The following is a 12,091-nucleotide window of genomic DNA, read 5'->3' as shown; positions in this document are numbered from 1 at the left end:
CGCTGTATTTTCCACACACGTGCATGTTTGTATCTCCTCTTTGCTCCGCCTCTCTGAAACGTGCTGATGTTTAACAAAGCTCATGGCTCTGAAAAGCGAGGTGTGCTGTGATTGGTCAGTTCACCAGTGCGTAGTGATTGGTGGAATACTGCAAGCGTGTAACGCCTCTGACCATATTTGGAACATCAGGTTCCTCTTCAATTGTACTGACAGGTACGCCCACCTTACTTTCGTTTACATTTGGGCGGTCTTAGTCAGATCAGACCACCAGCTGATGTAGATTTGTGGGGGTGTGGCTCCACGAGGCGTTTCAGGCAGGTCTGGGTGAGCGTTCGCTTTACATAGAATGACTCTTCTGTTCCCACACTTTCATTTCTGCTATTATACACGTCTAATACATGCATGAGCGACTTATAACACACCAAAGACACAGAACAACACGTGTTCACGCCATATGACCCCTTTAAGACTACAGAGAATTCTAAATAAATGAAAACTGTTATATTATATTAAACTCTTGTTATTTTCTCAAGCCGTCTCACGAGGTCTCACCCTGAGATGATTTCTAAACATTATTGAAGGTCATCCATTTTAAAATCATTTTTATGAATAAAAATGTGTGGTTTGGTAACAAAATAAATTGATCTTTTGGCACAATTATATTTTTCTCCAAACATTTCGAACAAAATGTTCTTAAGATCCTGAGAAACATTTCAGTCAAGTGACTCTAAACCTAAATCTCTATATAATGTATATAAACAAACAGACCTTTGCATCGCTCTTCTGCACTCGGCGTATCGCTCAGTAAAGCTCCATCTGTACAAACAAAACAAATGAATTTAAAAGCAAATCATTAGAGCTATATTTACAGGATCACAATTAATGTCCAGTCATCTATATTATACATTTAATCTACAAAAGACAAGGTTTCATACACACGAACGGCTGTGAGCTGTAGAGATGTGCTCACATGAACACTAGAGGGCGACAGAACTCAACATTATCAGCCCGACCCATCAATAAACAGCATTTTTAAACAGCGCTGGGTTGCTCTTGTTTTCTATGATGTGACCTCTGTAAGCAGTGCTGTTTGTGTCTCACCATCTGTAGAGTTGACGTCAGCGCTGGGCGAGCGGTCGACACAACACGCCCGAGACACCAGACCGCACTGATACCCCACCGGGAGACTGAGGTCACACGACAGCCCGCGTTCCTGAGCCGCCCGGCCGAGCAAACAACACTCACAACACATCTGCAGACGACAACAGCACATCATTTATTCTCTGAAAACTAAAGACTCCATAAAGTAAAAACCTCTCTTTAGTCAAAGAGCAAAATGAGTTCTACTACATTGAAGCCCCTGAATGTGGTTTAAATATTTCTAGAGGAAATTGCTTTTCTTCTGACTGTCAGCAGGACGTTGAGTGATTTTATAATTCAATAAACAACCCTCAGGTGATGAATATTTTTCTCGGAAACTGATTCTAGTTTTGTGAAACACCTGTGAGGAGACATGTTCCTCTTGGGTTCTGTGCCGAGATGTTAAACTCTGTGGATGATTTTCCAGTCTTGTGTTGGATGAAATCATTTCTGCGTTCAGACTTTAATACTTATACTTTAAATGATAAATATCTGTACAGCATCACGCTGACAAGCCCAGATGAATGTTTCCTAGAATCCTGGCTGATGTTCAGGTGTGTTTCATGTCACATCATCGCTCATGCTGACGTCTGGCAGAGATACTATGCGTCTAATCCGTCCTGACAGGCACGCGCTTCACTTTACTGACGTGGGCAAGTTCACTCCTGCTCAATATAAACAGAGAGGAATATTCATCTTTACCATATCACCCGCTCTCATCGCTGAAGAACACAAGAGCTCTTTCTTCACAAAGCAGATTGATGATGTTTTGTGACGCGTCTCACAGACGTGTATACACAAGATCTCGCCAAATAAAAAATGAGTCTGCCATCGCTCTCTGGACACTTGAAAATGTTTGAAGATCACTGCAGTAGATAGAATTCCAAATCAAAGTGTGATTTGTGAATAAACTACAGCACAAGCACATATTTTTGTGAAACGTTCAAGAGAATAAGTTTGTTATGATGAAAGAACAGAGTGTTTCAAGTGAAGATACACACACACACACACACACACACACACACACGCACAGACACACGCACACACACGCACACATACACACACACGCGCACACACGCACAGACACACGCACAGACACACGCACACACACACACACGCACAGACACACGCACACACACACACACACACAGACACACACACCTTGGCAGTCTTTGTTTCACATGTACTGCTGGATAAAAGAGCATCACAGCTTCCCTGGTCCTTCGCCATGTTAATGCCGGTGGTACAGGTGTGGTCTTCAAGAACTGCAGCACAACACTGTTCCTGAGCTATCCTATAATACACAAATCACAACATATACATGTCAACACATACTGTAGACAATACGCATTTTAGTGTAGCATGCAAGTCTCAATGTGTGACAAGCACACACAAGAATCTAGTTCTAATAAAAGGTAATAAATAAATAAATGAGATATCAGGTGTTTCCATCTATTCCACATCACAGGCCAGATGTTAAGATGTTACGCCACTCTTTCGTCTAAAGGACGTCACGGTTTGGCTGACGTGAGGAGCAGAGAAACTCAACTCATCCCTCTCACAGAAACATCTCAACAGGTCTGAGAGCAGACGTCTAATCTGCAGATTTCCTGTTCTTCACAGAGATATTTCTTCACTGTCTGACTAAGCGGAATTTTGTGGATTGGGAAACGAGTCAAAATCTGCTGAGGGGTGATAATGAAACAACGGTCTTAAAATGTCATTATTTCATCACAAAAGAGTTTTAAAAGTACATTTGGGACATGATTCTCTACGTAACAGGTCATATATTTAAGCCAGAAAATAAAATGTCAATTTCAAATGTCTCCAGCGTGTTTTATACTTGACCTGAAATCAAGCGTAGCTCACAGAAAACTCTTCATCACTATCTTAGTTGCGTCAAAGATTCGAGCAATTAGACGTTTGATAAAAGTGGTTTTATTTTCGAATAAAAGAGACCTTCGCCATCATTTGTTCCACCGAATGAGCCCTGAGCAGATTTGGACTCAGATACACCTGATTTGTGTGGCCGTCTAGATCACTGCTGGACACACGGGGATACGAATCATGTTTTACTGGCACCAGTTGATTCTTTTGAAGTGCTTCTAGACGGATGATGGGACGGATCTGACCTGCAGGTGGTGGATTCGGAGATGAGCGGCAGGCTGGAGCAGTCCTGTGACTCTTGACCCCTGTCTTTACCATCTTTACAACAGTCATCCAGTGAGATGGGATCTGTCGTCTCTGGAAAATAAAAACACGCAAGACATGACGCTTCAAAACTCCAATCAGAGAGACACATGAGACTTTATTTCATCTGAAATATGTTCCAGGCGTTACACGTCATGTGCGTATTATAGCAGACATTCTACGATCAGATGATTTTAAAAGCATCTTCAGCTCAATGTTTTTCTTGTATGACGTCCATAACAGCAGCTTGACAGATCGTCTACGTCACAGTTCAGGGTTCATGGTTCATCCATCCACTGCCGTATCATTTTGATCTCTTGCATTTGTTTTTTGGTTTCATTTTCCATTTTTACGGTCTGAAGAAGCTTCTTACACAACAGAGAACCTTTAAGTCAAACCGTGGACGTTGGAAGAACCTGACGAAGAATCTTTTAGGAACATTTATCTTTTAAAGTGAATGTAAGAAAGACATCATTCTTTTTGGAACCTTTGACTAACTGGTTCTTTGGGGGATCAAAAATAAAATTTGTTTAGAAACAAGGTCCTACAAAATGTTCTTCGCAGTGATGCTTTAGAAGATCCATGGTTTTGTTTCCCTAAAGAACCGATCCAGTCAAATGTTCTGAAAAGAACCATTTCTTTCTTACCTTTTTATTGTCTTTAGAACCTTTTCCACAACAAAGAACCTTTTGTGAAATGGAAAAGGCTCTGTGGCTGTTAAAGGTTCTTTAGGGAACCATATAGCAAAAACGGTTCTTCTATGGCATTGTTTGTAGCAACTTTATTTTTTAGAGTGTAAAAAACAAAACCTCTGAGTTCTACTCAAAACAAAAAAGACGTGGAAAGACATTCTGACATGTCAGAAACAGATGATGAAAGCTCTGTGAGGCGTGTGGATGCGATGAGCGATGCACACTCTTAAAAATAAAGGTGCTTAAAAGGTTGTTCACAGCGATGCCATGGAAGAACCATTCAGTCAAAGGTTCTTTAAAGAACCATCGCTTTCTTACTTTTTTATAATCTGAAGAACCTTTTTCGCCACAAAGAACCTTTTGCGATCAGAAATGTTAAAGGTTCTTTATGGAAGCAAAAGGTTCTTCTATGGCATCGGAGAGCCTTTTGAGTCGTTGACTCGACGCAACATTACAAATCTAAATAAGTGAGGTGGCCAATCAAATGAAAGGAGGCGGGAGTTACTGGGAGTGACCAATCAAAGAAGACGAAGCTACTGTCACGTCTTCATCTGTTCAGCAAGACGCTTCAGTTTTAAAGTTGAAAGAGTGCTGTGCAACACACAACATACTGTAAGTGACTAAAAACATTAAATAATTGACAACCGTTTAGTATTTAATGACAGAAATGTTAAACATCTGACAGTTCTCACTGATGCAATCGACGAAATGCTGATGTAGATTAAAAATATGTAATTTACGTGATTCATGTAATTTATAATTATCTGTCAATTCAGCATTTTGTTTGGGATAAGATAAAGAATAATTGTGTGCATATTGTAAATTAATTTAAATGGTTTTCAAGTAAATACACACACAAAAAAAGATTAAATCATCCTCAAGGGCTGTGTGGCTTTGAAAGGGTGTCTATAGGTTGTGGTTACAATAAAAAAAAAAATTTTTTAATAAAATCTTTGCAAATAGTTAAATGCATTGAACAATTAATTCCAGAACATTTGTATGGTCTGTGCTCAGAATTTAAAGGGACAGTTAACCTAAAATTTGAAGTAATAAAATTGTCAAATGTTTTGACAATCACAATACACTTGTAATGCAAGGTTTATGTGTTTTTTGTTTTAATGACATTCCTACATCCCAAACACAGCTACAACTAATAGAATTGGGTGTGTTAGGTTTAAATTGTGCGTGCAAATAATCAAACATTGACAATAGTCGATTGTATTGGGGGCACAGGGGGACCCCCAAGTAAAATTCTGCTTAGGGCCCCATAAAGGCTTGGGCCGGCCCTGCGTCATATTGAGTTATGTTTTTCTACTCATTTAAAGTCAGATTCACTTTCTTCAAAACCATTTGCTAACCGAAGATTTAAAAGAGTTCTTCTCTTGCTCGGCTTTGCTTCTCTTCTCTCTTGTTTATTTGTTCCAGCAGTATTTTTCCACCCGTGCCAAATGTTTTGTGTCTGGCGGGCGGCTGACCAACTGCGGTAAACACGTCTGCCTCTCTCCCAACGATTAAACAGCACAAAACTTCCACATTTCCAAAGAACCATGAGTCCACAGTCACAACTGGACTGGACCGGATCATTTCCCCGTGGTTTCCTTATTCTGCCAAAACATGAGAAATCTCTGGCATGCGAGTGGTTCTGGATGTCTCTGCTTCAGACGTACATATGATAATGCCAAATGGATTTTATATGCACTCGTTTCTCCACACTTTTATTTCATTGAGCCCAACGAGCCATAAGAACAGTTATAGGCATTTTCTCTTTACAGAGATATTACAATTTATAAATAAAAATTTTATTCAGTAACCCTGCTGACTTCCATTGTATGAACACAAAACCACTGAGACATTTCTCAAAATATCTTCTTTTAATGTGGGAGGGCAATTTAGGGGGGGTGTTCAGAGGGATGTATATTCTATTACTTTTTTCATGTATAAGACTTTGTATATTTTCACTCTGTAACAATAAAAAGTCGATCACAAAAAATCTTCTTTTGAGTTGAGTTGAAGAAACAAACAAACACATTAGAGAGAATAAACGATGACTGAATTTTTATTTTTGGCTAAACTATCCCTTTAATACGTGAATTAGGTTTTATTTTAATTGAGCAGTAAACAATAACAGTCGTTTCTGTATGACGAATTCTCTAAAAGGCCAATAAAACAAAAAGTTCTATTGTTTTTAAGTTAGCTTTGATTCTTAAGTTCAGTTTCTCTCTTCTGTGTCTCAGACCGCTATTAAACTGTGAGAGAGGAATGTGCCCAAATGGCCAAAATATCGCAACATCACCATCGCCAACCTTCACACCAGACAGCAACAACACAAACTGTTCTGGCTGCGCATCCATATTTCTCTTATTTTAATCTCATTTAAATCCTTAAAGGGACAGTTCACCCAAAAATGAAAATTCCGTCATCATTTCCTCACTCTCGTCATGTCAAACCTGTGTGACTTTCTTTCTTCCGCAGAACACAAGAGAAGATATTCTGAAAAATGTTGTTGACCGAACAGTGATGGCAATCATTCACTTGCATCAATGGCTGCCACCGCTGTTCAGTTGATTTGATTTGATTAGAAATAAAGTAGCAATACATCAGCATCACACTCTTGTCAAGGATAACACAAAAAAGTGACAACAAATTATTTCCATTGTGGTCCTTGGAAAAAGTGATCAACATTCTTCAAAATATCTTCTTTTGTGTTCTGCGGAAGGAAGGAAGTCACACAGGTTTGAAATGACAAGAGGGTGAGGAAATGATGGCAGAATTTTCATTTTGGGTGAACTATCCCTTTAAACATCAAAAACGCCAGAGTAAAATCACTCACTGTCATTACTTCACCACGCCTGACACCCTCATTCTAAACCTTCAGAGGCAACATTTTAAGGTGTTATAGACACATCTCACATAAAAGCAATCCCACAATGCACTTCAGCACCTGAAAACTGTGTTTAAGACGACAAACGAGTCAAGCCTCATAACCGAAAGCGCACCCACGTGTTATCGTGCAGGTAAACTGGCGGAGTTCTGCTGGCGATGTTAAAATAAACACACTTATTGTGTCGCCATGAGTTACGACCAGAACCCAAATCTGTCAGAATAACACAAATGTGTGAAGAATAAACGTTGTATTTTTGGTGAGTTCACCTGAGGAGCCCGTACAGACTGTGATAGTGGCTCTGTGTGGGGTCACTGGATCCCAGACGTCCCTCTCTTTGTTGAGTCCGGGCGGGCCGTTAAAGCCTAAATCAACATCTAGAAACCAGCGGGGTGCTGCTCCCCCATGACTCAGCACTGTTTAGACTTTCCTTTTATCACAACACTCATAAACCACTGATCTCAGGTCAGCATTCACATCTGAGGCTCTCCGCATGTTTGTATAGCGGAATCTCATTGGCCGATTCAACCCCTCATCATCTGTACACACACATTCCTCATGTCATTTGGGTTAAATCATCGTTTTAAAACACAGTCCGTGACTTTATCTACTAAGAATAACGGAATATTCTATACCAACCTGCATCACATTATATACATATTCATTAAGAGAGATTCACTTTATTTCTGTGCTACATGTAAAATATACCCGTTTAAACAGCCCTGCTGTAAGCCATTATAGGTCCCATTACACCAATACAATTCCCATTATATTCCATTTTTTATTCTATTCTATTATTTTCTATTCTATCCTATAGCAGGAGAATTACACGCTTTCACATAGAAGATGAGTCAGTGACTTTCCTAAATATACTGGAATGCACTACATTGTACCATACCAATCCATACATTACATACTTTCAATAAGAGATCAGTTAGTGACTGTACACATAAATGTGCACCAGTGTGCGATAACACACCAACATCAGACAACACTAAATGTTGGAACTGAGACATGAGATGAATGCATTCAAAGAGGATGAATAAGAAGACGTGAGGTGAATATTAAAAGTAAACTCACCCTGTGCCCTCAGCACACCGCACAGACAGACCAACACTATCGCACACAGAGCCATTTATCACAACACTACAATGAAGTTCACTTCTAAAAGCGCATGAGAGGAGAAACAGCCGCCGTCAGACTGATCTGAGTTTTAATGAGCGCGTCTCCGCGCTGCGCGTTCGGTGCGTCAGCCGCGTTCGGGTGGGCGGGGCCTTTCGCTCACAGAAAAACGCGATTTTGTTTGGTGTGTAACCTGACAAGAGTTCAAAGCCTCAAACAGAGGAATCTTCGAGGTTGGTCCGCATCTGACTCACTAAAATATTAAAGCCAATAATACTTCAGTCACTTTAGTTACTGTTGCCGTTTGCCACTTCAAGCTAATTTAATAATAATGACGAAATTGATGTAGAAATACTAGTTATAGTAATACTAGTATTTCATTAGCACGTTGTTATGGCGTTGCTAATCTTTGGGGACTTGTTTGTAGAGGGCGCTCAAAGCGTGCGACCGGAAGTGACGTGTAGCCTTTAATTCTGTACGCAACAAAACGAAAAAGGTAATAAAAATGTTAATTTAGAACAAAGTAATATATGTAAATACTATTTAAAAACATTTCATTTAATTGAATCACTTTTAGAGCCATGGTTTTATTATAGTCAAAGTAGAGTAAACATGTTTAAGATGATTAGATTTGTATTTGGCCTACTTCAGTAATGTTTATAATAGACATGATCTCTCATTATTGTCTGGAGACGGGTTTGATTAAAGAGACGGATCCAAATTAAATGACATCTCTGTCATAAGTTTTAGTTATGTGCACACGGAGGGTTTGGTTTCCTTCGTGGTTGAAAATCATTCAATCTGCAGACATGAAATATTTCTACAAACTGTTGCTGGTTAGAAATGTATTCTGTGAAATGTGAAGAATGCACGCTGTCGTGTTTTAACATCAGTCATTCACTCGCAGAGACCGTTGAGCAATCGTTCAGACTGTTGAAACTTTGACTGATTGATTTTATTCGCTCTTTCCAGACGACTCTGTGGTCAACCGATGGCTTCACCAAACCTTCACAGACGGGGGAACACGACATCAATGATCGTTGAGAAACACATTATTTTAACGTTGTTTATATTTATGAAAGAAATCGATAGTTCTTGTGACTCAAAATTCTCTCTGGATGATTGTATTTGATAACTTTGTTGTAGGCTTTGGGACAATTTGTTCATCATTATAAATGGATAAATTGTGATTGTATGAAGATGAACAAATACAGCTTTGACAGCAGCACATCCTAATGCTCAGAGTTGCTCTGTTGCTTAGCAACCATAGACACCCTACGGTTACTAAGGCCAATTCACACTGCCCCAGCAAATGCCAACAAACATCAACATTCTAAGTTTGCAGATGTATTTAGAGTGCTGTGGACAGAATGACACGCTGATCTCATGAAGACAAACATGTTGAGAGTTTCACTGCATTACAAAGAAAACACCGAACTTCAATTCAATTATATTAGGTATACTTGAGCAAAGGTTTTTTTTAAATATAGCTTATTTTATAAGTACCTAATACTAGTGTACTTGTAAGTGTACTGTTTGAGCTCTTGGAACTAAATTGGCCCACTTTTAAAGTGTACTTTTAAGTCTTTAAGTACAAGTTTACAGCTGTGTTTTTCTGAGAAGTACATCAAAAGTTTGGAAGTATACTAATAGCACACTGAATATACTGGTTTCTTGTAAGGGTTTGTTATGAGCTGGCAGATGTCTTTATTTTATTGAGTAGTAGATGTTCTGAGATTTCACATACTGTGATCTATGCAGGACCGTCGCTTAAACCCACGGACCTCAGGATACACTCACATTTTATAGTCGACGGGCCAGTGAGTAGACACACACACACGCACACACAAAGACACACACGTGTGTCTCGCACACAAATCTAATTTCCTGAAATTAGCAAGCATGAGTAAAATAATTGCCAGACGACATAATAAACAGTTTGGAGTCTGGAGCTTCAATCAGTGACTCCTTCTGGGCAGAGCGGTCATAACCAAAGCCACATGCTCACAGCTGGAGAAACACACACACACACACACACACACACGCACACACTGTGTGTCTCACCGTTATGGCAAATAACAGAGAGAAATGTTGCGCAATAGGCTATATATTATATGGACGAATGTAACTAGGTTTTGCATCATCTGTGATGCTGTATGTTGCTCTGCAGTTCTTAAAGGGACAGTCCACCCAAAAATACAGATTCTGTTATCATTTATTCTCTGTGTGTTTGTAAACCTGTATGTGAGTCTTTCTTCACTGAAACACAATAGAAGATATTTTGAGAAATGTCTCAGTGGTTTTGTGTTCATACAATGGAAGTCAACAGTGTTCAGTGTCGTTTGATTATCAACATTCTTCAAAATATCTTATTTTGTGTTCTGAAGAGGAAAGCAACTCATACAGGTTTGAGATGACATGAGTATGAATAAATGATGAGAGAATTCTCATGTTTTGGGTGAACTGTCCTTTTAAAATGTTCTAATCTAGATGGTCAATCTAAGGCACATCAATCTTTCAGTGTAATTATGTTTCTTTATTTTATTCATCTGCTTATTTTGCCCTGTCCAGATGACCTCTTAGAAACATAAAAGCAACATTTGATTTGAGAAATCATTCATGTCCTGTGTGATGTGTAACACTTAAGGTAAGACTTGAGTTTCTGAAACCTCACATATGTTGTTTTTACAATATGAATTTACATTTATTTGAGCACTTGATGCCTTGAATGAAGCATGCACGAGGTACGTTTCGGTGCATCAGACCAGAATATGAACACATTTGTGTAATTTTGCACTTCAACAAACGGGACTTCATACGGGCTTCTGAAGACACACTATAACGCAGACCAGACTCTTGGTCCGTTTAACTCCGGAGACATCTTAAGGCCGGTTTATGTACACGGCTCAGACGCGGCGAGCTCACAAGCCTTTGCTATCTTCATCTCTCTCTCAAGAGTTTAACGAGAACCTGCGGCCAGCCAAACTGAGACTTTGAGAAGGAAATTACCACAGCAGAGGTCATCCTAAATGACTGTAATCTGGCCGGGGGCTCCAACACTCTTTTGAACTCCGAATGGGTCCGTCCTGTCTTATCTGTGTCACACAGCGGTGGGCCGCAATCACCGGCAGACCCCCTCAGACAGCTTTTAAAGGGGCCACGGAACCCAGGTTTGATGTGTTTCTATGGTAAAGAGATGGTTCTGTCTTTACGTAACTTTATTCACAATTACAATATATCAAAAGTAGTGATCATGATGGATGTTTTCTAATGTCCGTGTATGATATTAGTACAATTTATTCGACAAAATGACCATTTTGAAATAAATGTCAGCTGAGTTCATCTCTAATGCATTTCATATGTTTGTGTAGTATCATTTTAAAAAAGAAGTCTGAAATCTGTCCTTCGGTGCAAACAATAGATTTCTTGAAAATGACTTCAATATGATTTTACTGTGAAAGCAAACGTACTTTCATTATCATCACATTAAAACTGTGTGGATGTATAAGATGTTAAATTGTCTCTCTGTAATGCAGATTGATGATGTCATGGGTTACCCATGTTTATGTTAAACACTGTGAACAGATGGAAGTAGATGCGTCATAGTGAAATCAATCATTTTTATAGCATCTGTCTTGAGAACGGCAGTGTTTTAAACTCTTTCTTCGTGAATTTTATAAGTGTGTTTTGTGTAAAGTGTCTGATGTCATCCATTAGCGTCTGGTTTGTGTACATGAACGTGCACTCCACGTCTCTTAGTCTTGGCATCGTGCTTGTTTGCAGGGAAAGTTACAACCGCAGAGGAACTTGAAATGAACATGTCCAGGTTAGTGATGCTGAGATGATGAACATGACGTCACAGATGAGATGTAAACTTTTGACTGCTGAATTCTGGGTAATCTTACTGTGTCCAGACGTTCTGGCCGGTTTACAGTTACTCTGTGGCTCCTGCTGGTGGACAGGTTTGGAATGACATGACGTTAAACAATGAAAGAATTCCATCCCGTCAGTATCTTTAATGTGTCCTTTTGAATGTTCATTTATGAATGTGGAGATGTTTGTACTG

General features: G+C 39.4%; 1 protein-coding gene across 1 annotated transcript in view; it reads right to left on the bottom strand.

Annotated features, from left to right (window-relative positions):
* The window catches only part of fbln1 (fibulin 1), a 28,459-nt gene extending 20,308 nt beyond the window's left edge, over positions 1-8,151 (bottom strand). Inside the window, 4 exon segments of the mRNA XM_057329288.1 lie at positions 1,005-1,252; positions 2,302-2,434; positions 3,273-3,384; positions 7,984-8,151. Coding sequence (XP_057185271.1) covers positions 1,005-1,252; positions 2,302-2,434; positions 3,273-3,384; positions 7,984-8,038 — 548 coding nt within the window. The 5' untranslated portion in view covers positions 8,039-8,151.
* Between the last annotated feature and the right edge of the window lie 3,940 nt (positions 8,152-12,091).

This window comes from Triplophysa rosa, linkage group LG3 (assembly GCF_024868665.1).
Source record: "Triplophysa rosa linkage group LG3, Trosa_1v2, whole genome shotgun sequence".
Taxonomy (NCBI): Eukaryota; Metazoa; Chordata; class Actinopteri; order Cypriniformes; family Nemacheilidae; genus Triplophysa; species Triplophysa rosa.
This window is presented reverse-complemented; position numbering and strand designations above follow the sequence as displayed.